The sequence below is a fragment of the Pteronotus mesoamericanus genome, unplaced genomic scaffold (assembly GCF_021234165.1).
Source record: "Pteronotus mesoamericanus isolate MK-2021 breed Mesoamerican mustached bat unplaced genomic scaffold, CSHL_Meso_final contig_221, whole genome shotgun sequence".
Lineage (NCBI taxonomy): Eukaryota > Metazoa > Chordata > Mammalia > Chiroptera > Mormoopidae > Pteronotus > Pteronotus mesoamericanus.
In genome coordinates, this window is record NW_026555092.1 from 10209011 (window position 1) to 10236052 (window position 27042).

The following is a 27042-nucleotide window of genomic DNA, read 5'->3' on the forward strand; positions in this document are numbered from 1 at the left end:
CATTCAAAGTGTTCGTTTTGAGCAGGTGCTAGATTAAGAAAGGGTTCTGTAGCAGATCCAGGGTGCAGCCTAAGCAGCCCTGCTGCTTGGGTGCTACACCTGTCAGCTTCCATGGTATTGGGGTTTCGGCGGTAGAGAAGACATTATGTGGAGCCTCTGGAAAGCTCTAATTGGGAGGTTGCAGCATAGACTTCTAGGGTTCCAAAGCACACCTGTGCCACCTGCAGCAGGGTGTGAGACAGCGTTTGGCTTACCATCAAAGATCTCAAACTCATCATACTGCTTCTCACTGAGAAAGTACTCCACTGTGAGGGAGATGTTATAGCCGGGCTCCACTCGCACCAGCCAAGAGCAGGTCTGGAACTGGGGGTAGCTTCCAGGGTAGCTCTGACTCAGGATCACACCTGTGGAGTCTGTCATAAGCTCATTCGTTGGGCAGTGCACTTGGAGAAAGAAAGAGAAATACCAGGTACATGAGATGGAGAGGGAACTATACCAACACGTATGCTTTTCCTGCTGCGAAAGACAGCCATTGGAGAGCCAGTACTGGAGCACAAATAAGACCCCAACACTTGTCATTATACTGCTTCACGGCACAGGGTGACCTGAGATACTGTGTCAATGTTACCAAATTGCTGAGACTCAGGCCTGGCCAGTTGGGGCAAATCAAGGAGGTTCTGGAACAGGATGACGGCTAAAGTTTACTTTTATTGGGGGCTGGTTGTTTTGGTGGTGGGTGGGTCAGCTCAGCTGAAATAAAGAGCTATAGAATTTCTCAATTCAGTATCAGGGCAGCCTAATTCTGGGGTTCAGGGTTCCTCTCTTCCTCACTAATAATCCACATTACAGTTTATCCTTGCACTTACTTTCTGAGAAGTAAGAGAGAAGCTGACTTGTTTCTCCACAGGCTACTAAATATTTGTTGGTAGCAATAGTACTAAAAACAGTAGTACTAGTAATTATAATAATAACCAACACTGAGCAGTTACTATGTGCAAGTGAGTTTAAAGTATAGTATTTGGTCTTAGCTGGGATAAATTAGTGAAGCAAATTCATCTACTGTCAAGGTGTCATGCTGGAGTGAAGACAACTATGGGCTGAGTTGCCTAGTTCAGCACATAGGACCCTGTGCACATGGGCACTCCAGCAGGACAAGGATGGTGTATGAACACACCCCTTCCCAAGGTCCCAGACCTTCCTCCTTCCAATGATCACTATGCCATTTCCAGGGTATGCCAGTTAGACAAAAAGAAGACGGAATAAATGTGGCCACAATGGCCAATTCCTTGCCTTGGACCTAGGGGCAGGACAGAGAACATAACGAGAACAATCACTCGTTCACTCACTCACAAATTTGAACAAACATTCACCATGCGACCCCTTCCTTCCTGGGCAGGGACAGGGAACATACGGGGCTGGGTTTTGGAGGAACTCCAGACCCATCAAGGCGTGGCTCAATGCAATTACCTTCACATATTGGGGGTGGGCCTTCAAACTGCAGGTAAGTTCCAAGTTTGCAGGTCAGGATTTCACTCCCCACCAACGTAAAGCCAGGGAGGCACCTGTAGCGTACAATGTCACCTGTCAAAGAGAGAGTAACATGTGGATTTCCTTGAGAGGTCTGGTCATATCAGCACCCCTTAGTACTGTGAACCCACTTCCGGCCAAGGTGATCAGGGCTGGCTTGTGTTCTGTTCAGGCTTAAATAAATAGCTCAACTCCAATCAAATGACCCAGCCAACCACTGGTTCCCTCTCACAGCTCAGCCTTGCTGAGCCCGAGAATGTTTTAACATTCCAAGAACTTTTTATAGTGTCTTTCAGGCATTTTCTCAAAAACATACTGACTTAAATCACAGGAAAAAATCCCCCCCACAAAAAACAGTTTTCCTAACTCCTCTTCTCAGGTGTGGCTAAAAGGAAGAGTAAGTATGTTTGGTGCAAACTCAGCCCTCTTGCACCGGGCCTATTGTTTCTCTCCACGGACAGGAGGGAGAGATGAACCTGCTGGCCGGCCCCTGCCTCTGCCTGACCCCTCCGTGGTGGTTTGGGAGGTGGTACCTATGTTGAATTCCTCATTCTCTGTGACGACTTCAGCATTGGGGAGGATGGTGGGAGGAGGGCATTTGGTGAGTGGATAAGCTGAAAAGACAAAAGCAGCTCAGTCAGTGTAAGAACATCATCCTTGGCACACGTAGTCATTTGGAGCTTCACCTTCTCACTCCTCATTCACTTACATAGCCGGTATTAATCAGTACCTGTATACAGGCAAGGTACACAGGCAAGTTCAACCAAGTACCATTTCCCTTATCTGCTGTTAAGACTCACAATAAAGGAGAGGGAATCTAGGAAGACAGTGAGAGTCACTAGCAGTGAAGGGAAGGGGAGAGAAGCATTTACTGAGCACCAGCTATGTGTCAGGCACTTTTATACGCTGTCACCTTTAATTCTCACAATAGCTGATCCTCCTGCGAAGGGTTCAGTTACTCCTCCAAGGCTGCAAAGGAAGTAAGCGGCACAGGCAGGATTTGAATCTAGGTCTGGCTGCTCCCAAGTCTCATATTCTTTCCACTGTACACGGTGTGTCTGTGACTTACGTGAGTGAGGTCAGCTTGTTTACCTCTGACCATTGCCCAACCACTTGTGGCTTCAGTGGATTTCCTAAACTGGAACCCATCTCTCTGGGCAGAGACTGCATTGCGTGTGGATGTTGTCACTGAGGCCAAGTTCAGCGTGGGCTCATAACTCATTTTGCATTCATCACCTGGCACGTGGCTGAGTGCTATATAAATGTTAGCTGTTGCTGCCACTGTTGCTGCTGCTATTATTTCCAAAGTCACCTCGACCCGTTTTTTTCTTTAAAATAGCATTCTTTTAAAAAGAATTATAAGTGTAATACATTGTCATTAAAGAAAATATGAGATTTTCCATGAAAACAGTAGGAGGAAAATTAAACTCATCCACTGCCCTCTCAGAGAAAACCACTGCTAACCATTTGCTGTCAGTTCTTAGGATATTTATTCTCTGTATATGTAAATACTTTTTGCTTACAAAATTTGCACCATGATATGTTTTTGGTGTTGATCTTTGTGTACTTACTATATTACAAGAATGTCCCCATGTAATTAAATTTCTTCAAAAGATGATTAAAATGATTTCACAGTATTATATAATCCGCTAGAATTTATTTAACAGATATTCTTGTTAACCATTTAAATTTTCAAAGTTTTGCCATTTAAAATAAAGCTTTGATGAACATCCTTCTATCTATGCATCTTTTATGAATTTTTCTTTTTCTTTTTTAACCTAAGAAGGATTAAATTGTATGACCTTTTTGAAGTACAGGTATCTCCTATTGAATGTCAGTAACCCATTCCTGGGAATCAGGTGTTCTGTGCAAAGATGTTAACTAGGAGTCTGTTTTCCATTACTGTAGTGGGGAAAAATTATACTGGGTAACCCAAAATCTAAAAAGTACTTAAAACTATATATATATACATGCAACAAACCATTATCCTAGAAGTTAAATTATTAAAACATCACTGCATGATCACCCAATGATAAATACAGTTGTAACAAAATAGTGATTCTATGCTTTGCAACACGACATTGCAAATCCCCCATAAACATTCAGTGCATCATGCGAAGGTTCTCAGCTTGAGACTTGTAAAACCCTAGGCGGAAACAAGGGCTAAAAATGAAAGACTCCATGGGAATGGCTTCAGGACAGCGCTCAGTGGTGGAGCACGGCTCACAGGGAACATCACGCTGTGGCGACTGTCAGAGCCAGCAGCATCTGGGACACACATTCCAAATGTTCACATGGGACTGTGACATTTTACCAAAAGTAAGTGAAATGTAACTTAAGACTTTTCCTGCAGCACAGTTTTTTTTTTTTTTTTTTTAAGAAAGTCATATTATGTTCTGAGGATTTAGTTTTAATTTTTTTCTATAGACGTGTCAGCTGAAAAACGTAGTACTAAGAAATACATAAGCTTTATGAAGTGTGGGCATTAAAACCAAGAGGCACTCAAGGGGCAACCACACAGGTTTAACCTGGATTTAACATAAACTGGGGGTGGGGGTGGCGGAAAATGATCGCATTTGTGCTTCCATTTTTCTCTGTAGGAAAATTGCTCCAACAGATAATGACAACAGAGCATCTGTTTCTCCAACACTGGGCACTATCAATCTTCTTTCATCTTGTTCATTTAATGGTCCTCTCTTGAGGGCTCACCCTGGGTCAGACACTGTGTTAGCTGTTGAGGATCCAAGAGTAAACAGACACAGGCCTTGCCCTCCTGGGAAAACAGTCATCAATCTTAATATTTGTTAACTTGATAAGCAACAAAAAGAACAGCATTTCTTTTCTTTTTAAATCTCTATTCATGTCCTTTGCCCCTTATTTTTTTAAAGTTTGAAAAACTCCATGTATTTTTAAGATTGACCTTTTCTGTTGAATGTATTTTCCCCGTTTATCATTTGCTTATATTTATTTATGGTGCTCTTTTGATTTGTAGAGATATTAAATTTTTATTTAGCCAATTCTCAATGTTTTCTTTTATGGAGTTTAAAAAAATTTGATACCTTTCATTCTCAGCCTCATGTTTATCTTTCAAACAAGATTAAGGACAGAGAGAAAATCTTAAAAGCAGCAAGAGAAAAGCAGTTAGTCACCTACAAGGGAGCTCCCATAATATTGTCAGCTGATTTCTCAACAGAAACTTTGAAGGCCAGAAGGGAGTGGCAAAAAATATTCAAAGCTATGAAAAGCAAGGATCTATAGCCAAGATTCTCTAACTAGCAAAGCTATCATGTATAATCAAAGGACATATAAAGAGCTTCCCAGTCAAGAAAAAGTTAAAGGAGTTCAACTCCACCAAACCAGAATTACATGAAATGTTAAAGGGTCTTCTTTAAGAAGGAGAAGGGGAAAAAATAAAAACATGAGCAATAAAATGGTAATAAATACATATCTATCAATAATTGAATCTAAAAAACCAAAATAAACAAGCAAGCAGAACAGAAACAGACTCATAGATACAGAGAACATTTCAACAGTTGCCAGAAGAGAGGGGGGTTGAGAGGATGGGTGAAAAAAGTGAAAGGATTAAGAAGTACACATTGGTAGTTAGAGAATAGTTATGGGGATGTAAAGTACATCATAGGGAATATAGTCAATAATGTTCTAATAACTATGTATGGTGTCAGATGGATGTGAGATATATTGGGATGATCACTTAGTAAGTTATATAATGCCTAAGCATTGGGGTGTACACCTGTAACTAATATAATAGTGTATGTCAACTTTGATTGAAAAATAACAAATGATTAAAAATAAATAAAAATTGTCTTGGAAGCAGAGTTCCATAAAAAAGAATAAAAATTAAAAAACTTAAGTTGAATAATGAAGGGTCATAACACTGAAAAAAAATACCATCTAAAACTTTCTAAGACACACTTAACTTTTCTAGAAAAAAAATCAATAAAAGAAAATCTAAACACAGCCTGGGTATTTTATATTTTGTGGTGACTAGTTTGATTGGGGTGATTCCCCATTATATTTTTTAAATTACATTTTTTTAAAAAGTATAAATTTTTGCTCAGTGTAGAGCTGGTGAAACACTGAAAAGAAATAAAACAAAAGTTCCTTAAATCCCACCACCAGGGCAAAACCATTGTTAGTTAGCATTTTGGCGAATGACTGTCGATCTTTTACAGACAACTCCTCCCCTCAGACACACACTGTATCTGCCATGTTATTGCTACACAACTGAAGGGCAAGGGGATGGTCAAGATTCCTCTGTTTCATTTGGTCCCTACCCCGCTGACTGCTGCTCAGGGTGCGGCACTGGTACAGCCCAGTCAGGGTCCAATACAGGTTAACATCCTAAATGATGGGGAAGGCTCACTGCTGCATGCCAAACGGCAGTCAGCTCAGTAGTAGCCAGCACAGGTCACTGTACCTTGTATTCTCCTTACTGGCTCTTTCTAGATCCGTTCTTTCTCATGCTGATGGCTGTGTGGAACTGGCCTTTCATTTGAAGATTTTAAAGTCAAATTAGCTTAGGGAAAAAATGTGGGTCACATGGTTCAGTTTATCAGATGACTCAAGGCTCTGTATTTGGCTTTGTGGTCTAAGATCAGGTAATAGTAAAAGGGCTTCCTTTACTATTGTTCCTGCATCTCTCTCTCTCTCAAGAATCTCACAAAAAAGGGTGGCTGTAGTCTAGGTTAGGAGTCCATAATCATTATATCTTTTGGTTACACCATCATCTGAGCCCCTCAAAATCATTTGATTTTTTCACTGAATATAAACATTTCTCTTAAGCAATAAATTGTATTCTACATGAATGATTTTTAATGACTATATTTTTCTCCCTTTTTTGTGCGTATCTCATCATTTGTACATCCAATCTCCTATTATCTTACATTTGGGTTGATTCTAATTTACCTATTATAAATAACATTTCAAGGAATATCTTTATACACAATTCCCAGAAGTAGGATTGGTGGGTCCTAAAGCATTGTTAATTAGGAAACTTGGGTGAAAGTAACACAAGTCAACTCAGGGCCGTATAAGCAAAAAGAGCCTCACAGGGATGAGAACCCGGGGAGCACGTGTAGCCAGACTTCATAAAGGGAGAGGACAAGGAACTGAAGGGCCAGCAGGAACCAGGACACTTTTCCACGTGTCTCTGTCATTCCCTCAATTTAGGTTTGTCTGATTCCTCGTGATTAGAATCAGGGCACGCACATCTAACGGGACAGCCACAGACGTGGCGCTGGGTTCTTCTCATTGCATCCTGTCAGGTGGGGCATGATTTCAGTGCCTCCTGTTACTGATGATGCTCCTGGAGTCACTTGATTAAGGTGGTGTCCTCCAGGCCTTTCCACTGTAAAGCTATTCTTTTTTCCCCTATGTAGTCATTGAGTGAGGGGGTAGTTTGAGGCCAAATATCCTGTTCCTCATAACTTTTTAATTAAGTAACTAATTAGTTATTACCTGTATGGATATACATGGTGTCCTGGTTTATTCAACAGGTTACTCTTATGTCACCAACATTAATTACTTCGATGCTCAGATTATTCCCTAAATATGGTCAGTGGGAGCCCCTCCCAGCCTGCTCTCATCCTTCTGGCATGTCTCCCTTGTTTTATGAACACCTCCTTGCTTTCTGCCATAGAATGTTCCAGGCTTATCTTATACTTTCTCTGCTCGAGTCCTGGAATTGCCATTCCTCCAAGGAGCCCTGGCTCATGTTTGTGGAAAATGGTTTCCAGAAACCACATCACGCTTACCTTGGGCTGTAGCTCCCGGGGTAGTGGTTAGAACTACGCTGTGGCTGTGGTGGCCTGTGCCCTCCACATGATTGTTTCTCTAGGCCTCTTTCTGTCTCTCCACCCCTACCTCTCCCAAGGGCTTAGCCCTAAATGTAGTCAAGTTTCCCCACATGCACACGTGATGCAGTAACATCATAGAGTCTCAGCAGAGCAGACAGCACAGAACTCAGAGAACTGGGGACAGAACTGTGTTCCCAGTCTGTGGTTTTGGGCAAGTCCTCAAGCCTTCCTTGGCCTTCATTTCTTCATTTGTAAAAAGAGGGTCACAGTATCTTATCTGCCTTGCTACCCCACGGAATTCTTATAAATCACAAACTCCAAGCCCTTCATTTTACAGGTGAAGAATCTGAGCTCTCCAGTTGGAGAGACCTGGCTTGAGATATAAAGTCAAGTGTTCATGATTTCCAGTTCAAATATACATAATGCTCTGAAAATTACGAACATAGAGGATTATTCCATAGATAGGTGCAAGCTCACCAAGAACTTTCCAAAACTTTCTCTGTGCTGTGTCCACTATGACAAAAAAGAGGAAATATTCAGATCCATAACTTTGAGATCTTAGAAGAAAATTGGCTGTCAACAAGGACAAACCCATGCTGAATCATTCATTCTCCTCCTTCTTGAACTCTCCATGACTTCATTTATGCACAGCATGTCCTGTGAAGTCACCAGAGGCACTGGGTTCCTTTGGAGTGGCATAGTCCTCTAGAAGGTGCTAAGGGACAAGCTGGGGCACAGGTAGGTGGTTAACCAGCCAGTGAGTTGATATGAATGAGTGGGATGAGAAGCCTCACCCTGATGCCTCTAAGCTTGAACTTGGCACCAGTGATCAATGTCATGTGTCTCTCTGCCCTAGTAGCATGGAGGAGGAGGAGGTAAATTTACATTTATAGAGCCTTGTGCTCGGATAGTTCACATAGGCTAACACATTTAATTCTCATAATTTTGTGGACACTGAGGCTAAGAAGTTATATAAGTCATTTAGAGCCATGAAAACTTGGAATGGCAAAGCCAGGGCTCACAGCCAGCCTCACTTTGAGACCCTGGCCCTTCCCAGAAGGCCAGACTTCCATACTGACCAGAGAAGGCTATGGCGAAGATCCCACCTGTGGCCGCATCTCGGTGGAACTTGAGCAGGACCTGGTTGGTTGAGCTATGCACTGTTTTCTTGGCCAAGCTCCTGGTAAAAACTCCGAGTTGTGGAGCTGTCTGTTGGGGTCCGTCCCTGCAATAGGAAAGAGACTTATCACAAGTTCTTATAGCTGCCTATTCTACTTGTTGCCCTCAGTAGCCTTAAGAGAGACCAGGAGTGGGTGGCTGTGACTTTTCTGGCACCCAACCCTGTTCTTCCCCAATGTCCTAAACACCTTTCTTCAATCTCTCCCAATGTGGTCGCCCAAGAAAGCTGACAGGGCTGGTGAAGCCAACATTGATTCCTCCTTCACCCGACTCTTCACCAGCCCAGCCTCCTTAATGGGCTCCTGGGACAACGCTCTCACCTGAGAAGCAGGAGGGTGGGTTTTCTCAGTGCCACGCAGCATTGGAACAGGGGGACAGAAGGCGCGCAGGAAGCTCACACTGCTGTCTATGCCAGCCCCCATTCCTTGTCCCCCAGGCAAAGACACAGAACCATGTCACCTTTCTGGGAAAAGGATTTCTTCCCTGGAAATTTATCTAGTCCCTTCCATCTGTTCTTAGCCATTGCCTGGAAATTAAGTTGGAAATTAATCCAGGGCAGTCTGGTTACAGTTCCCTCTCCCTGGGAATTTGGGGAAGAGAATCCCACTATCCCCTATTGATTCCTAGAATGACAGTAACCTTCAAACAAAAAGGAATTTTACAATCACATCTTTGTCCAAAAATCAAGTGGTTTGGAAAAACTAGTGTAGGAAGCTGCATCTATCAACTAATAATTTCATATTCCTATTTTCAAATTAACTGGAGATGGTCTAAGTATGTAACTCAAAGTTGAGCTGTTCAATTTAGTAACCACTAGGCAATGTGTTGTTATTTACATCTAAATTAATTAAATTTAAATAAAGTTGAAAAATCAGTTCCTCAGGCACTCTAGTTCCCATTCAAGTCCTCAATAGCCACTGGTGGCTAGTGGCTACCACTTTGCATAGCGCAGTCACGGAGCATGTCCCTCACTGCAGAAGGTTCTCCCGGACAGTGCTGGCTCAGCATGAGACTTCACAAAGTTCCACCCCAAAGCTCTTTCATTAGTCTCAGTAACTTATTTTAGGTAAACGGACAATTTTTGTTTAGACTCTGGAAATACTGAGAAAACTTTGCATATCTATGCCCACTCCCACTCACCAACTCATTGGTACTTTCAGGGGCCCCTCGCAGGACTCGAGATTAGGAACCACTGCCCTCCTGTTACTCTCCCTTCAAGAAGCCATAAGGGCTGAGGGAAGCTGGCCCCGCATTCAGTGTGCTGAACAAATAGGTGGCTAATCCAGCTTAGAGCCCAGCCAATGCCCTTCCTTTATTGGCTGTTGATGTTGCAGCTGGCCCTACCAGACGGTGATGTAGTCTCCGGAGGGCTCTGTCTGCAGCAGGCTGAGGTTGAGGTGGATGCCATGGCCAATGGGCACGGTGATCAGCCAGACACAGTCCTGGGAGCTGGAGTACGGAATGGGGAAGCCAGGGGAGTACACAGTGCCATTGGAAGAAGTGATGTTCCCACCGCAGGGGACTGCAGAGAGGGAATATGAACACAGGTGAGTGCAGGAGATCACGTCCCACCTGGGAAATCAGACCACTTCCTAGTGAAGTCCCAGCTCCCAGCACAAGTCAACCTGTTCAAGGAGATTGGGCAGGATGTGGAGAGGTGATGGGGCTATGGGTGGTCCAGCCTGACTTCTCCCACCAGTCCCAACACGCCCCTCCCCACCCGGCCCTGAGCTTTACTACAGGTGCCTCTGTGGGCCTTCTTCAGCCTCCTGCTTCCCTCTTTCTCTTTCTCATGGATGACACTTGTCTAGGAGAAGGGGACACACTAAATAAAGCTCTCTTCTCTCCTTTCCTAGAAATGGAAGGCAGATGTTAGAGCTGCAGTACTTTTGCTGAGAAGAACTAAGAATATTATGAAAGTGGAACTTTCCCTTGTTTGCTCTTAGTGTGGTAATTTTGTTCTTCATTTAAGAGTTGAAGATTCTTGTGGTGAGGTTAAGGTTGGGTTCCAATGATGGCTAGATCACTTATTGACTAGAAGACCTTAGACAAGTTTACTCTTTTTCTCCACCTGTAAAATGGGACAGAAAATAGACCCCCTCATAGGATTGTGTGGTGATCAGGTGAACCGATATACATAAAATGTTCAACCCAGTCTGTAGACAACAGAGAAGGCACTTGCTGCACAGGTATGGTTCTCTCTCCTTCTCTTCTGTCTCCCAAACATGACATCCAGTTTTAGACCCACTCTGACCTAGGCTTTGGTAGGGGGATGATGAGTTCCTGAGGTTTCTGCTGAGTTCAGATTCAGTCACCAGGGAGGAGAATAAAAAAGTGATTGTGGGCAAAGAAAACCTGGTCCAGCATCATGGAGTATATTCGGCTGGCATGGGACATCAAGCAGACATGTGGGTGGACCCTATGTCAATGCTTCCAAGCATGGGATAAGGCCCTGGGAATGCAAATATATCTTGAAAGTGGTGCATGGACACACCATTCCTCCTACATGCACTGAACACGCACCTGGTCCAGGCATGGCCTGCGGAGACACGAGGGCCGAAGGATGGCATCGTGCATAGTCCTGTCCTATGGCACTCACAGTCCACTGGGCTATAGCCACAGACACCGGCATCTACAGCTCAGGGGAGCATGCCATTGGGGTGGAATGCCATAGCAACATTTAGGGGAGCCCCTCATCTGGTCCTGTGAGTGTAGGGAAGCATTCCTGGTAGAATTCACATTTAGACTCAGACCTAGGGGATGACAGAGGATTAAGCAGGCAAAGCAGGAGAGGAGAGCAACATTCTCTGAGGAAGGAACAGCATGCGCTAAGAACCAGAGGTCAGAGTACACGGTGCCTGGGACAACTGAAAGTGTTTCAGCTTAGCTGGAGTGTGAAGTCTGTGGGAGTGGAAAACACTAGGAGGTAAGCAGAGAGCAGGCCCCGAGGGGCACTGTGTACTACATTAAGGTGTGGAATTTACCCCTGGGGAGACAGGGCACCTTGACGGCTTCTGAGTAGTGCAGTATCAGGAGTTATGGATGGTTTTGAAAACTCACTCTAGCTATACTGCGAAAAGTGGACTGAGGAGTGCAAGACTGGAGGTTTGGAGACCAGTACGGAGCGTCTCCTAAGCAGTGGCTTGGACTAAGGTAAAGGCAGTGGACAGAGAGAAGGAGATGCATAGGAAAGAGGTAGGAGGTAGAATTAGGAAGACCTGGTGAATGTGGTAGACAAGTGAGAGGGAAGGTGCCCATATTAATGGCTGAGTAAACAGATGACCTTCACTAGATGAGAATTTCAATTTGATGACAGAAAGATGATGAGTTCAATTGTAAATATGTTGGGATTTAGATGCCTCAGGATACGTGAAGAAAAAGATGACTAAAGAATTGGCACACACAGAAAGGTAATTGGAAAAGCAAGAGAATATGGCATCAAAGAAGCCAAAGAATAAACTTTCTCTGGAGGGATGAGAAGTTTCTCATAAAGGTGTCTGATGGAGCACCGCTCCTTTCTCTCTCCTGTGATGCCATAACAAAATGAATGAGTGTAAAAAGTAATAAAAGGAAGAATGTCTACAATGAAGCTTGTCACATAGCACATAGCACATAATGGAACCAACAATTCCAGAATGAACTGGCTTTGTATAGGGATAGTTCTGAAAAGTCTGAAAATAAACTGGGGGATTGATGGTTTTGGAAATTCCAATCTTACATTCCAACACCAGCACAGCTCAGTTCTGCAAACAAGGTCTGTTTCTCTTTGGAGAGTTAGTACTTTGAGCTCACTCTCTGTGAGCTAATGACTGTGCTGGGCACTTTCCACGAGTCATCTTGAAACCCTCTCAGCTCTTCCAAAGCAGAGATGAGAAGCCCCATTGTACTAGGGAAGAAAATGAAGTTCAAAGAGGCAAAGTGGGTTCAGCGGTGAAGCCCACGGAGATCTGACCCTGGAGCTGGGGCCCTTTCTCCTCGATCAAACTGTCCTGCTTTCCCCTTTCAAGGCAAATGCCAGCTTTTCCTCCAGAAAAATGCCGAGCCCCAAGAGTGAACAGTTAAGGAAAATGCAACTGAAGTGAGCGGTTGGAGGTAGAATCCACACAAACTCTATGTCTGCTTCCATCATGGCTCTGGTTAATGAAGACTCAGGCAAGGGCCACCTCTAGGCCCCTTATGTTATGAATTCAGACATCACAAAGCACATGTAAGAAAAAGAGCATAAATAGGGGAGCAGGTGACAAGGGGGACAAGAACATTCTTCTTTCTAGCCTTTATTCTCTTCTCCATTTGGGAAGATACCATGATTAAGTCTACCTCTCTACCCTTCAGCTCACCACCTGCTCCTACATCCTCATGCAGAGTCTTCTCTTCTGATGGGAGACATCTACTCATCAGGTTGGATAGTCCCAATGGCTCAGTATGTTTTCCCTTAGATATGGTCCACATCTTCTTCAGACACTCAGTGCTGGTTCAGAGCTCTGTCCCCAGGATCCCTCTCTGATAGGCTGGGTCCCATCCATAGGAAAATAGGATGGATAAGTTTTCCAGAACCTCCCAGCATGGGTGATCCCATGGAGTAGGCAAGAGACACAGCACTGCTCTGAATCAGTCTCCCTAAGAAAAATCCCAAGGGATGAGAGAGGGACATACCTTCACACCTGGGTAGAGGGTGGTCCCAGTTCCGATTGGCACCATGTTGACATGTGAGGACAGGTTGGCCCATCAATTGATATCCGGGGAGGCACTCAAAGGTCACTGATTGCCCGACATTGTATCCAGCTCCCCTCACGATTCCATTGGCAAAGGGCTCTGGGTCTGGGCACTCTTGAAGTTCATAGGCTGGAAAAGATCAGGAGAGAAAGTTACTTTATTCTCTTGGACCATGTTCTTCTCCACCAGAACATAGCAGCGGCAAAGTGATTGTAGTGCTGAAGCACCAAGATTGGGACTCAGGAATAACTATGTCATTTATTAGTTGTTGGCTTTGGGACAGATATTTAACTTCTCTGTGCCTTAGTTTTCTTCTTCAGAAAGTGATGTTTGTGAGGATTAAGTAGGATTATACAAGGTCCGTCTGGAGAAAGTCCATCCATTGTTAATATGAGAACAATTTGAGCAATGTTGATGTTACCTGGCAGCCAAGCAGAGTGTACTGGAATGGGCATGCATGAACAACGATGACCTCACTGTACTAGTCAGTGGGGGTGGTAGACCCTGCTGAGTGAGCATGTGTATTGTGTGGCTGTCTCACTCAAAATGATTGAGCAAGCAGAGCAAAAAACCTGCATCAAATTTTGCATTAAGCTTGAACATTCCTCTGCAGAAACTATTTGGATGATTCAGAAGGTCGCAGCTATGGGCAACTGGTGATGGGCAGCTTTATCATGACAATGAACCTGCTGATGCATCATGTTTTCTGCAAAGTTTTTTGGCAAAACATCATAACACCCAGGTGATTTAGCCCCCCTCCAGTGCCCTGAGACTTCTGAGTTTTCCCAAAACTAAAGTCACCTTTGAAAGGGAAGAGATTTCAGACCATCAATGAGATTCAGAAAAATACAACGGGGCAGTTGACGGCAATTAGGAGAACTGTGTGAGGTCCCAAGTGTCTACATTGAAGGAGACTGAGGTGTCATTGTCCTACGTACAGTGTTTCTTATATCTTGTATCTTCTTCAATAAATGTCTATTTGTCACAGTACATGGCTGGATACTTTCTGGACAGACCTCTGTCAGTGGTGTATGCCTAGCTCTTTGCACAGTACTGGCGCGTGGTGGGAGCTCAATAAATGTTATCTGTTATTGTTTCCATGGGAAAAGGCGGCTCAAGGAAAAGAATGCTAGACTGAACCATTATTTTTGAGCACGTCCCTGGGGCCAGGTGTTGACTTCGGTTCTTTCAGGCTGCTTATCTCATTTAACCAGGAGGACAGTGATCAAGATCACAAACATAGGGAGCTGTCAGGTGAGGACTTGGGTGGGGGGTAACTCCAACTCTAAGAAACCTATCAGGAAGGAAGCAACTTAGTGGGAGCAGATGAAACCTGCGGCAAGGAGAAAAACTTTTCAGAGGGAATAGCTGGATTAAAAAGAATGCCTGACTGTCAAAAAAGAAGTCCCTCCAAAGAGCAAGAAAGCTGCTTTTATGAGAACGGTTGGGCCTGACTCAGGACCAGACACCTTAGTGGAGGCAGCTGAGTCCTGCCCAATGGGGCAAGGCTGTGGATTTGCTGAGTATGGGCCACAGAGCACAGCCTTTGATTAATTAGATTCATGGGGACAAGGAATAGCTTTTGTGGCAGTAATGGACCCACCCTACATAGGAAATCGGTGGTGGAAGTAGATGTAATATTCCGATGGTGGAAATTCTCACTGGAAGTAGTGGAAACCTATTGACTGCTCCATGAAAGTGGATGCATCCGTCACATGTAGTCACAATATAAATAACATTGATCGTGAAGCTGACATTTCCTAAGCATTCTCCCTCTGTGATGGTGGCCATGTGATGCATCTCCATTCAATATGTACAAAGAAGTCTTAGTGGGAAGAACTGAGCCAGTTTTACTAAAAAATCATCAAGGTAACGGATGTCCAAAAATTGAGCAGCTGTAGTAGGAGTAGGTGGGATGGTCAGGCAAAAGAGAGACGTGGCTCTGTCAGCAGCAGGGGGTTTGGGCAATTTGGCCAATGAAAGTATACAGTAGGAGCAGCGAGCCTGTTGCCCAGGGAGGTGACCGCATGGATGGGATGGCGAGGAGCCTCAGCAGGGGGACCAGAAGCAGCCTAAGGAGAGTGGCTGAGTTTCTCTTACAGGGACCGGATCATATGGAAGAAGCTAGGCTCTTTGAAAAGAGAGACACGTGAGTAAGAGTACCTGGATTGCTCCTATACTGAGAGAAATCTCAGAGCTTGTTTCCCCCAGAACAAGCTTCAAAGAGAGAGACTGGGTCGGTAGGGCTGAGAAAAATCCTAAGAAGCAGAATCATGAGCTTTGCTAAGGGCTTCTTGGGGAGAGTGGCTGAGTTTGTCCCAAAGGGAGATGCCACAGCGGGACCAGATACAATTTCAAACAAAGTGCCATGATTAAGAATATTAATAATCATAATGCTTAACATTTTTGAATAATTACATGTCTTGTTATTGTGCTAAGTTCTATATAAACACAACCGCCTGAGAAGTTTTAATGGAATTAAGTTAAGCCTGTCAGACTGGGAGACCTGGGTAGGAGTAGGTTATGCTGTTACCAAAAATTCTGGTGGGGGCGGGGATGGGGTGCTTACCTGAAGAAGGGAAAGGAAAACTCCAGCCTGGGAAATTCAGAGCATCTAACAGAAGGAATTTTGAGAAAAAGTAAGGAGTTGGATTTCTCCAAAGAAAGTCAAGGGACCATGGAGAGCTGGGCCCGCTTCACAGAAGCAGCCTCCATGGTGACAGGTGGCTCTTCCATGATGCAGGTCTTTACACACAGAGAACACCTGGGGTGAGTGGTTAGGGCTTGTTTACAAAGTACAGGTCTCTGGGGCTAAGGAAAGTGTCCGCGGACAGTGGGGGCCCATTGGGCAGAAAGAATTCCTCTGGTCTGTGACAAACCCTAAGGCCTCGGTAGCAACACCTGGGCCTCCAGCACAGAGAAAGCCCCGCCCAAGAGGCTGGAGCCATCACAAATGAGAAGCCCTAGTGGAAAACAAGGTCAAGTCTAAGGGGAAGCTTCTGCCTTGACACCGAGGGTGGCTCCACAAGGGTCATCAGGACCGTGGCACCTAGGTGGGCACTGACGGAGTAGCTGGGCCTGGGAGCATCCAGGCAAGTCATGGAGTAAAGCGTGAGTGGGAGAAGGTGGGCCCAGAGTGGAAACCCCCAGGTATGTTGCTGGGCCTCTCGCACAGTTGGGCTGGTTCCCGGTGGGGGCGTCGGGCCTCGGAAGGCATATATAAACCTGCCTTTTCCTGTGCTTCTCGCCATACCGTGCCCCTCTAGGAGAAACCCTCAGAGGACTGGGCCTCTGAATGTGTGGAGCCTCAGTGGGCATGAGGAGCATGCCACAGAGAGGAACGCCAACCCGGAGTGGCAGCCTGCCACCCCGGCAGCCTCAGTGCAGGGCCCTTGTGCAGGGGAGCCTCGGTCAGGTTGTCTCTCACAGGTGAGGGCTTGGTGAGCGTGAGAGGGGCTCAGCCCGAGGGCAGGGCTCCGTGGGAGCAGGTAGGTCTGTTTGATGGGAGGGAGTCGATGGAGTCTGCGGGACTCAGAGAAACAGCCTGACCAGGAACGCTACGCTTACCACATGGCCTCAGTGGGCAGGGCTGTGTCCATCACAGGGGCGAAGGCACAGTAGGTGGGAGTAGCCCCAGAGCAACCGGTCCTGTTGCAATGGTGGCGTCACCAGCCCCTGCATTTATCTGAGAGAAGCCTGGAGGAGAGCGCTGGGCGTCTCAGAGGCCGTTATGGCGGAATCGTGTCCTCCCAAATTCCTGCGTTAAAGTGCTAACCCCAGGACCTCAGAATGTGACCTTATTTGGAGATAGGGCCTAAATTACATTGAGGTCATTAGGGTGGGTCCTAATCTGAAATGACTGGTGTCCTTATGAGAAGAAGAACTGTGGAGACAGACAAGCATACAGGGAGAAAGCCACGCGGAAATGAAGCCAGAGATTGGGGTGATACTTCCATAAGCCGAGGAATGCCGAAGACTGCCGGCACAGCAGCAGAGGCAAGGAGGTCGGCACGGAACAGAATCCCCCCTCACAGCCCCGCGAAGGAACCCTGATGCTGAAACTTCCAGCCTGCAGAACTGTGAGAGAATGAACTTCTGCCGTTGAAGCCACTCAGCCTGTGGCACTTTGCAACAGCAGCCCAAGCAAACCAACACACGGCGACAGCCCGAGAGAGGCGTGAGAGGGGCACGCGTCTATCCCGGAGAGGAACGCTGACCGCACGTCTGGGCTGCAGTCTCTCCTGGGACAGACCACGGCTGTCCGCCCCACGCATCAGGGCCCATTCGATGGCACCCTGCCGCCCTGCCCGCCGAGGCTGCGTGCACTTCACAGACACAGGCGCAGCGAAGGCTGGCCTCTAGGACAAGCCCACACACAGCTTCACGGGGTGTGGCAGCTTCTTTCCCACCGATGAAGATGAAGTGTCACTTCTGGGTAAGAGCACAGCTTCTCCCCTTCCCTTCACTGGTGTGAGAGGCGCGGCTCCTCTTCCTAAGGCTTCCCCAGTGGTGACAAGCCCAACCGTGCTCACTGAAGTTCCCTCTGAGACAGACACAGTGCCCTGAGGAGACAGGCCTGGTAACCGGTCCAACCGTGCCCACCTCGCAGAACACCCTGCAAGGCCTTCTCTTCCTTAAGAGACAAGTCCAAATCCACACCCGTAGTCATCTCAGCAAGGGAGGAGAAAGCCAAGTGTCAGAACACTACATATACAGAATGGTCTACATTTATGTAGAGACACAACCTGAAGCTTCAAGGAACATTACATGTTTTTTCCCATGGGTACATATAACATGCATGTGACACACAGAAAAAGTTCTGGAATGATCACATCAAAACAAGAGTAGTTATTGCTCGGGAATAATACTGTGTTTCGAGGCTGCAGATAAAGAGGTTTTGGTTTTACCTGTTATGTTTTAATTTCTTCTTTTTCTCTTTTTAAACAAGATGAGTGTGTTTGTAAATTGTGTAATTAAAAAAAATAATTAAAAAAATTTTAAAAAACCAAATTGCAAAACACTATTTATAGCATGATCCAATTTTGGGTGAGATACAGTAATATAGTTATAGCAATATATGTCAAGAAAAACAGGGAAATCAAACTGTTGCAAGTTGACTTTTCTGCATAAGGTGGGATTAGAAATGGGATTATGGGAGAGCTTGACTTTCTATGGTGCCCTCACAAAAGCATCTGTAATATTTTAATTTTTTTTATAAGTGTGTATTAGTTTGGGGAAAAACATCTAAAAATGTGAAAAAAAAAATCAATGGAGGAGTCTGGGGAGAACAGGTTAGAACCAGTGGCTCAGGGAAGCACTTGAGAGAGGGGCGGGGCCTGGCCAGGCCGCTGTGCACAGCTGCGCAGGTTGGGCAAAGCCTGCCCAGCCTCGGGTCACGGGGCCTCACCTGGGGGAAGCCGGAGTTGGAGACAGGAGACTGGTTTCAGGGGAAGTGTGCCAGGAGGGGTGGGTGGCGTCTGTCATAGGATCTCACCTCGGGACGGAAGCGCTGTGCAGTGTGCATGGTGGGGCCTCACACGGGAAAACCCTCAGTAGCAGAACATGGGCCTGTCTCATTGTGAAGGCTCTGTGGGCTCTCCCGGGATCCTTACCGGAACCCTCCGTGGTGTCATAGCTTTGCTGACCGTAACTGGCCTGACACAGGGAGTGAGCTGATCAAGGCAAGGGAAGTGGCTGACCGCACATTCAGGGATGTGTGAGAGGAATCGATGGGTTGCTTGCTTAGGGAAGGCAGTTGGCTATCGGGCCTGGACAGAGGTTGACCCTCCAAGGATGCAGTTGGGCCTGCCACCTTGGAAAAGGCTTGTCAGATGGGATTAGGCAGTCTCAGGTGGGTCAGAGAGACATGCCACCAAAAAGAAACCCCCATGGATAAGGCCTGTCCCGCATCCCCTTAGCCCTTCCTGTATTCTCTGTTCTCCTACATGGGAGGCTGGGCAGGTGGGTAGTTCTGGGGAAGAGATGGGGATGGACAGAGGAGCATACAGGGCCCTCCTTGTCTTTACCTTGATACTCTAGCTTGAATCCCGGCCGGTTCTGGGAGTGGTCGCTGTGGAAATACACAGTGGTCTCGTGGGATGTGGAGAGCAGGGCGCTTGGAAGCTCACTTCCGCTGAATCTGCCCATCATGCGGCTGGTCTCATAGGGGCCGTTGCGGATTTCTATGAAGTCGTGGTTGGGCTCAGTGGAGAAGTTCAGGAACTGGATGTGAGCTCCTGGGAGCAAGACAGAGGCAGACAGTGCCCAAAGCAATCCAGTCCTGCTGCCTTGTGAGAGCACTTCCTGCCAGAGCCCACGCACCCCTGTAACTGACTCCCCAGCCAATTAGGGTCCCCAGAACAGACTTTGGGAGCTGCCAGCCCAGTCTCTTGTCTTCAGGCAGGGCTGAACTTAAACAAATATTGTTCATTCAAAAGGAAAGGCATGAGTCATTTCAGAGCTCTGTCTCGAGTCCATTTATTTCATTGATAATTCAGAAAGAGGAGGATACATTGTCCTGCCTATTCCACTAAGAAGCCAAGTGAAATTCATACTTTGGGATCTAATTGGATTAATCAAGTTCTCCTAGCAACCTGACAGGTAAAATAGCTAATTAAGTCCTTAACTTACATATTAATATGTTCTTTGGAGAATGGAGGTAGAACTATGGATACTTGCTCATGGTAAGACTTCTCAAAATTAGATTACTATTAAAAATCATATTGAAGAATATATTTACTGAGCATAGAAAATTGTCCACAATGTTAACTGTGAAAATCTGATTGCAAAAGAGTAGGTGGTACATAATTCTCATTTCTGCAATCAAGCCAGAGGAATACTCATGGAGTCACTAACAGTATTTATTAAACACGTGCCTTGCCCGAGGCCTGTGGCAGGCCCTGCACAGGGATGAACAAGATCTACGAGGCCTGTGTCCTCATGGGGGTCACCTGTTGATGGTGAGGACCAAGCAGTCAGTGGCTGCACGGTGCGATTACAGATCATTTTAATTTTAAAAATGCGCTCACATGTATTTCTCTGTAATTTGTTCAGAGGGAGCTCATATGTGTGATTCTTTTGCATCTGATTATGCAAAGAATAAAATAAAACATGACACGTAGTGTTGAAGAGCCTGCACGTCTCCAGCCTTATCCCGTCCCCCCTTCCCTCCACAGAGGCAGTCACTATCACAGATTCGGAAGACACCTTCCAGTCTGCCTTTTTAGAGTCTTAAATATATATTATGTGGGTTTGTTTTAAACATTTACATAAGTGATATTATACTTTATATACAATTTTGTAAACTTATTGTTATTCAATACTGTGGTTTTCAAAGCCTACCCTTGATATACAAACATATAGTTCATTTAAAAAAAAAGACTTTATTTTTATTTATTTTTAGAGAAAGGGGAAGGGAGGGAGAGAGAGAGGGTGAGAAACATTGATGTGCAAGAGAAACATCCACTGATTGCTTCTCACACATCCCCAACTGGGGACCTGGTCTGCAACCCAGGCGTGTGCTCTGACTGGGAATGGAACTGGTCACCTTTCAGTTCGAAGGCCAGTGCTTAATCCACTGAGCCACACCAGCCAGGGCAGTTCACTGATTTTAATGGCATATTAATAAACTGCATTTTATGAATTATCCAACAGCACTATTCACTCCCCTACTAATGAATATGTAGATTGTTTCCAAATTGTGGATGATTTTGCAACAAGCACTTTTGCACGTGTCACCTGCGCTTTCCATTCCACTGCCCAAACATCATCCCAACACTGGGCTGCACGTCCATGACGGGAGCTCTACGGGGGCGCAGGATTTTTTAGAGGAGCTTCCTGGAAAGAACAGGATGTGACCACTGTCATCTAGTGGCAGGAGCTTGTAAATGCAGTGGCTCTTTACACACTGAAGCCCTATTTGGGGCTTCCTAAGGGTCCCACAGTCACTTGAAAGCAAGGGATCCCAGTCTTCTGTGAATGGACCTTGCAGGAAGCTTATTCCCCAGGGGTTGAACAGGTAGGTACCCAGGCCTTAGAGCTGGAGAACTCTCGCAGCTGAATCAGGGGTTGGAGAGAACAGGGATGTACCGCCCATTGAAACTTGTTTCCTTTGGACGTTGCCCTCCCCCACCATCTCTCATCTGGAGTTCTTCTGGCCCATGTCTGGATGCAGAGCAATAGGGCATCCTAGCTCCTCTTTCCTTGATGTCTCCAAATTTGGGTATTTCCCAACGCTGCCCAAGTCATCTTCATTTTGCAACCTGATCATCTGCCCCTGGTTTCCTTCAGAAGATGGTACATAATATCAGATTGCATCTTTTGGAGGGTCACGAAACTCTCTCCTTCTCTCAGAACCGATTTAAAGAAGGCCACTTGAGAGTGCCTTCTCCTGAAAGCCCTATAAAAAGGTCCACTCAAGACTCAAGGAAGGACGAGATAGGTGGTCTTCGTTCCTGAGGTCGCAGACTGGGAGATCCCTAGCCCAGGACATTTTGTTCTCAGGGGCAGAGCAATGACTCGGGCATGGTGACTAACATGGACAGTCCATCAGTTCCATGTCAACACAAGTCCTTTTCTCTTCAACAGCGATATCTGGGGTTAAGTTATATTCCCAGTGCACAATGTATGATAAATCAATAACAATTAAATTCTGTACCCAATTCACTGTCCTCCCTATTGGCATACTCCATCTCCACAAAAAGCCACCTCCCAATCTCTAAGGCTAGCCAGAGTGTGCCCACGAAGAATGTGAACTCAGTTTCACGTTATCCTTGGCTCATTAAATGAGGGTAAGAAAGTGGATATTATAATTAAAAGCACAACTTGAGATCCGGTCTCTATAAAATAGATTGCTTTTCCCTCACTCTTTTTTAACCATCCCTGAGTAATTTCTCATTCCACAGTCTTGGATTTTAGTTTGCTACTCAAATGATGGCAATAATGGAAATTCCTAGGATTTCCCCTGCCCTTGCTACATCTTGTGTTTCCAAAACATTCATTTCTCCCATTCTTCATGGACCTTCACGATTGTACGTGGTCAACTGATGAGGAAATGGAGAGGCAGAGAGTTAAATTGCTTGAGGCAAGGTTATGCTGAGCGATCGTGACAGACAGTTGCTTTAAGCAGAGCCCTGGGTGTGAAGACTTACCGAAGCCCACGGGCAATGCAATTTTCCAAGAGCAGTCCATGTTGCTGGGGTAGTTGCCCGGGAAGCCGGGGCTCAGGATCACTCCCTCCATCTCCTCCACCGTTCCCCCACACTGTGCTGTGACAATGAGACCAGAGGGTTAGGACAGCATCGAGGAGAGTATGGGGCCACACCAATACTTGGATGCTCCCTTAGAGCAGTGGTTTTTAACCTTTCCCAAGTCCTCAACTCCTTTGAGAATTTAAAGGAACCTTTAATGTATCTCCCTAAATAACTGCACACATGGGCACAACAGAGTAAGTAGATTGAGGAAGGGTTGCCCAGCATCCCAGGGCGTTCCAGCAGTCTACCCATAAAAGTTATGGACGCTTGACTTCAAGCATGTCTTTTGCAGGTCAATTCCCTTAGTGAGCTCCTGCAGCAATAGTGGTCTGCTCTGACAGAAGTATTTCCATTTCGTTCATTATTCTCTAAATCTCCCTCTCCTCATGGTCCAGTCAACTCTGCCAAGACTGAAGGAAAAGGATGAAGGAGGGGGACTGGCATGCATGGAGTCCCCACTCTGTGCCAGGCACCATGCTGGGCTCTTTATAAATTTATCCTCCATGGGGCTGGGCGGTCAGCACATGAGCTGTGCCATAAGCTGGCCCTCAGAACTTTGACATGTGCCCTCAGGCAAAGTGCATGTGGTTAGCATTTCACAGGGAGCCAGCCACAGGGACTGGGACATCTGAAACCCCAACCTAGGTGACTTCAGAGTCATCTGAGGACACAAGGCTGCAGCATGACTGCAGCTTCATCATTTGACATCAATTCTTTTCTTTCACGTTTTATTAGGAAAAGGTTGTATGAAAAGACAGGGGTTGCTGGCCATGGGAGCCCAGGGACAAAAACAGAGGACAAGGATTGCAGTGCCCAGAAAAATGCCTTCTGGGGAGACAGTCTGTTTGGGCCTGAACAGCGCAGCACCGGGGTTCAGAGTGGGAACTCTCGTATGGACCACTTAGGGCGCGATCCCAATGCTTTCCACTGGCTGTGTGGCTTTGGGCAAGTTCTATACTCCACACCTCAGTTTCCCTCAACTGTGGAATGGAGCTAACGACAGCCCCTATGTCAGAGGCTTATTAGGTTACAGCAGAAACTCTGAACTTCATGTGGAGTAGGAGCTGGCACACACAGTAAACCCTCAGCCAATGGCAGCTACTGTTAGTGAGAGTGGCTTCCTCGACAGGGCTTTTGCATCACATAATGGGGGAAAGAGCCTTGGGCTGACCAGTCGCATTTCGGACTGCTCGGCGGACTACCAGGCACTGTATCTGGTGAGATCACAGAAGGGAAACCCCACTGTGCCCAAGTCACACTCCTTCAACTCACCTTGCTTCCTGTCCCAAGGCCAGCCTTGAGGGGCACTTCCCAGTTGCCTGGGCATCAGAGAAAACCTAGGTTTCCAATCCTGACTGTATCACTTTCTTTTTAATCCTAAAAGTCTTAGTTTTTCCTATTTGCAAAAATGAGAATAATGATACCCACTCAGAAGAAACACATGGCTCTGTGCCTTGCATACAGCAGGCACTCAATAATTATGGTTAGTTTTTCCCTGTCCCAACCTCACTAGATGACTAGATGTTTCTGAGGATAAAGACTCCATCTTTTCTTGTTTCCATTGTTCTCTTTATCATTGCTCAGCACGGGGTAAGACCCAAACCAAGCTAAGACCTCATTTCATAGGTAACCCTCAGGATTTCTCCGTTAGTGGATTTTATCTGTCTGTCCCATGAAAAGTCATAAAGGAAAGCCCAACGTGCCTAGAAGTTCCATTTGAGGTTTGGTTGGTCATCTGGAACCTGAATAGCCATCATTACTTTTTCAAATGGGCAAAACTCCCGTAATTTTTCACTTGGTGGGTGAATATTTCCAATAGTTGTGACAGCTTTGAATGAGAGTTAAAAGCTTACAGGAACATTGGCCTAAAACTATTGCCTTTGAACAAACCCAAAATATAAAACTGCCTTGTGATGTGTCCCTGAGCTCTAATCCCTGGTAGACAATGGATCTGAACGAACTGGAAGAGTCCGGCTCTCTTACCAATACACAGAGGAGGTGGGTAGTTCCAGCGCCGCACGGTTCCGGGCATGCAGGAGATGTGGGCGTGGCCCTGGAGGAATCAGGAACAGGGGTGGGCTAGCTGCCCCCACCGGCAGGGTAGTATGCACAACCCATGACAGGGGCCTTGCGTTAGGAAACTAGATACAGAGGTCCACCGTGGGATGGGGAGTGAGGCAGTGGGAGAGAGATTTTGGGGAAGGATGCTTCTAATGGCCATTACTCTAGAATTCTCATTACTCAAGCTTCCTTGTAAGCCTCCTTTAATTATTAGACTCCCTCATGGCCTTCAAAAGAAAATTAAATTTTCCTAACATCTAATCAAACTGAAACTTTGCAGGAACACATTTGAGGCCGGCTGGTACCAAATCGCTAAAGTCAGCAAAGTTTCTCTTCTGCATGAACAGCTCTAGGAGGGGATAATGGTCCCCGGGGGGAATTAGGGGTCTGCTCCCTGTTCTCTGGTGACTGCAGCTCTGATGCCGCGAGGCCGGCCAAGCACACATCAGGGGACACCTGTTTCCTGCCCTGGGTGTCAAGGGGAGGTACCTGAAGGGCATATCCTGGCTCACACTGGAAAGAGACCACATCATTCACCAGGTAGCGCTCGCCAGTCTTCACCCCATTACTGGGCACGGCAGGTTCTGGACAACTGCTGAGGCCCACCGCTAAACAAGAGACAGACAGAAAGGAGAATGGACCAGCTCTGTGGGTCAGCACGATCGTAGGCTGAGGATGATGCTGGCAGCAGGCAGGGAGAAGGGCACTTCTTAATTGGGCGTTGTCTGCTCCTGGACTTCAGGCGAGCACTCCCAACCCTTGCACTTGACAGTGCAGAGAAAATCACAGTGCTTATATGGTACAGCGGCTCCACAGACCAAAGCCCCCTGGGGCAGGCAGGTACCCTCCAGGAACTCTGGCTGCCATCTGCCCCCTGGGCTCCCCGGAAGGCCTTTGGAGCAGGAGAGCCAGGGAGCAGCCCAGCCCTGGCTCTAAACCCCCAGGCCCTCTGCATGAGCTCCTCCCATATCACGCCTGACCCGGACCGCCAACTGCCCTCCATCCTTCTTGCCCTAAGAAGACAACTCTGGCTGACTAAGAAATTGGGAGACAGGCAAATGGAAGGCAAGAAGGAGAGAAAGCAGTTATCAGAGGGACACCTCAGTGGGGCTAAGGGGCTCCGAGTCCCCTCTCTGGGGCAGAATGTCTGGAGAAAGTCTGCCACTGAATGGGGCGCTCCATGGCCCTCTTTCTCCACCGGTATTTCCAAGTCAGGCCAGCTCCTTTCTGTGGGCAGCTCTGGGGCTTCTTGACCTTCGCCCCCATGGTCAGCCCGGAGCCTCACTCACCACCTGACCCAATACCTCCCTTCCACCTCCTACCCTAGGCCATTCTGTTCCTGTCCATCCTGTGCTCACAGGCGATTTGTGTGCTTCTTTCCTAGGATCCGGGACTTCCTTGTTCAGCAATTCGAAGTGGGTCCCCATCGCCTATTATGTGGAATCTCATCTCTCATTCTGACATTCTAGGACTTCCGTGATCTCGGCCTGGTTTCAAAATCCCCTCCACAGGCTCCCAAATGCTCCTTACTCACTCTCCTTTCTTGACTTTTCACATTTAGTCTGCATTCATTTGGCCCTTATCACACCCCCAGCGCTGCACCCAGAGCGGCGCTGGGCATCCACCTTGGCGTCACTCCCCCCTCCCCCGCCCTCCCTCCACTGCTGTCATCACTCCCTGAGCGCTTCCCACGAGCAAGTCTGGGCTGAGTGGGTCCCACACATCATCCCATCCGCTTGGTGCAGGTCTTAACGCCCCACTTCACAGGCGAGGATGAAGGCCAAAGACCCAGAGACACGCCTTTACGAAGCCACATTGACAGATGTAAATCCATGCCCAGGTCTGCCCAAGTGGGGGCCATACCCTGAGGCCACATGAGCTCTCCTCGGCCCCGGCCTTCTCTCCCCAGTGTCCCTCCTGAAAATCATCCTGGTCCTCTTTATGTTCCATCCTGGCTGACTCCCACAGCAAACAGAGGTGTAGCATCTCCTCAATGGAGGACTTCAAGCCTCTCCTGTGTCCCTGAGGGCCCCATCTGCAGGCGTGGGCATTTGTGATGCGCAAAATAAATCCCTGGGTATTTGCTGGTGGCTGGGGCTTGGAGTGTGCCTGCCCGGGGACGCGGGCTGGAAGAACCATGAGGAGACGAAGAGGTTGCTTGCTGTAAGCTGAGTTTTTGGCCTACTCCAAAATGCTCCTTTTACGGAGGGCAGAAGAAAGGAGAGGAGGGTGTACGTGCTAAGGCATTTTGTGGTTAGGTCTGATCCAACTGTACATTTTCTGAGTTTTGACAAATGTGTGCGCCTGTAAAATCCAAACCCCTACAAAATGATACAACATTACTGTCACTCTAGAAAGTTCTCTCGTGCTCTTCCCAGGCAACCCCTGTCCTATATGTGCTTTTAAGAAATGAACAGGGTGCTTGAAATGAACGCTGTCTGGTCCCATGTCCACAAATCTCAGCAGCTGGGACAAAAGACCTGAACGACAGAATT

The 27042-nt window shown here is 46.7% G+C and overlaps 1 protein-coding gene across 1 annotated transcript in view; it reads right to left on the bottom strand.

Annotated features, from left to right (window-relative positions):
* CSMD2 (CUB and Sushi multiple domains 2) overlaps positions 1–27042 on the bottom strand; it is a 547845-nt gene that overhangs the window by 55436 nt on the left and 465367 nt on the right. The window contains exons 38-47 of the mRNA XM_054571941.1: positions 25037–25155; positions 24470–24539; positions 22385–22501; positions 19262–19471; positions 13176–13364; positions 9867–10044; positions 8423–8568; positions 2061–2141; positions 1468–1581; positions 255–443 (exon numbers count right to left, since the gene is read on the bottom strand). Coding sequence (XP_054427916.1) covers positions 255–443; positions 1468–1581; positions 2061–2141; positions 8423–8568; positions 9867–10044; positions 13176–13364; positions 19262–19471; positions 22385–22501; positions 24470–24539; positions 25037–25155 — 1413 coding nt within the window. The remainder of the gene's footprint in view (positions 1–254; positions 444–1467; positions 1582–2060; positions 2142–8422; positions 8569–9866; positions 10045–13175; positions 13365–19261; positions 19472–22384; positions 22502–24469; positions 24540–25036; positions 25156–27042) is intronic.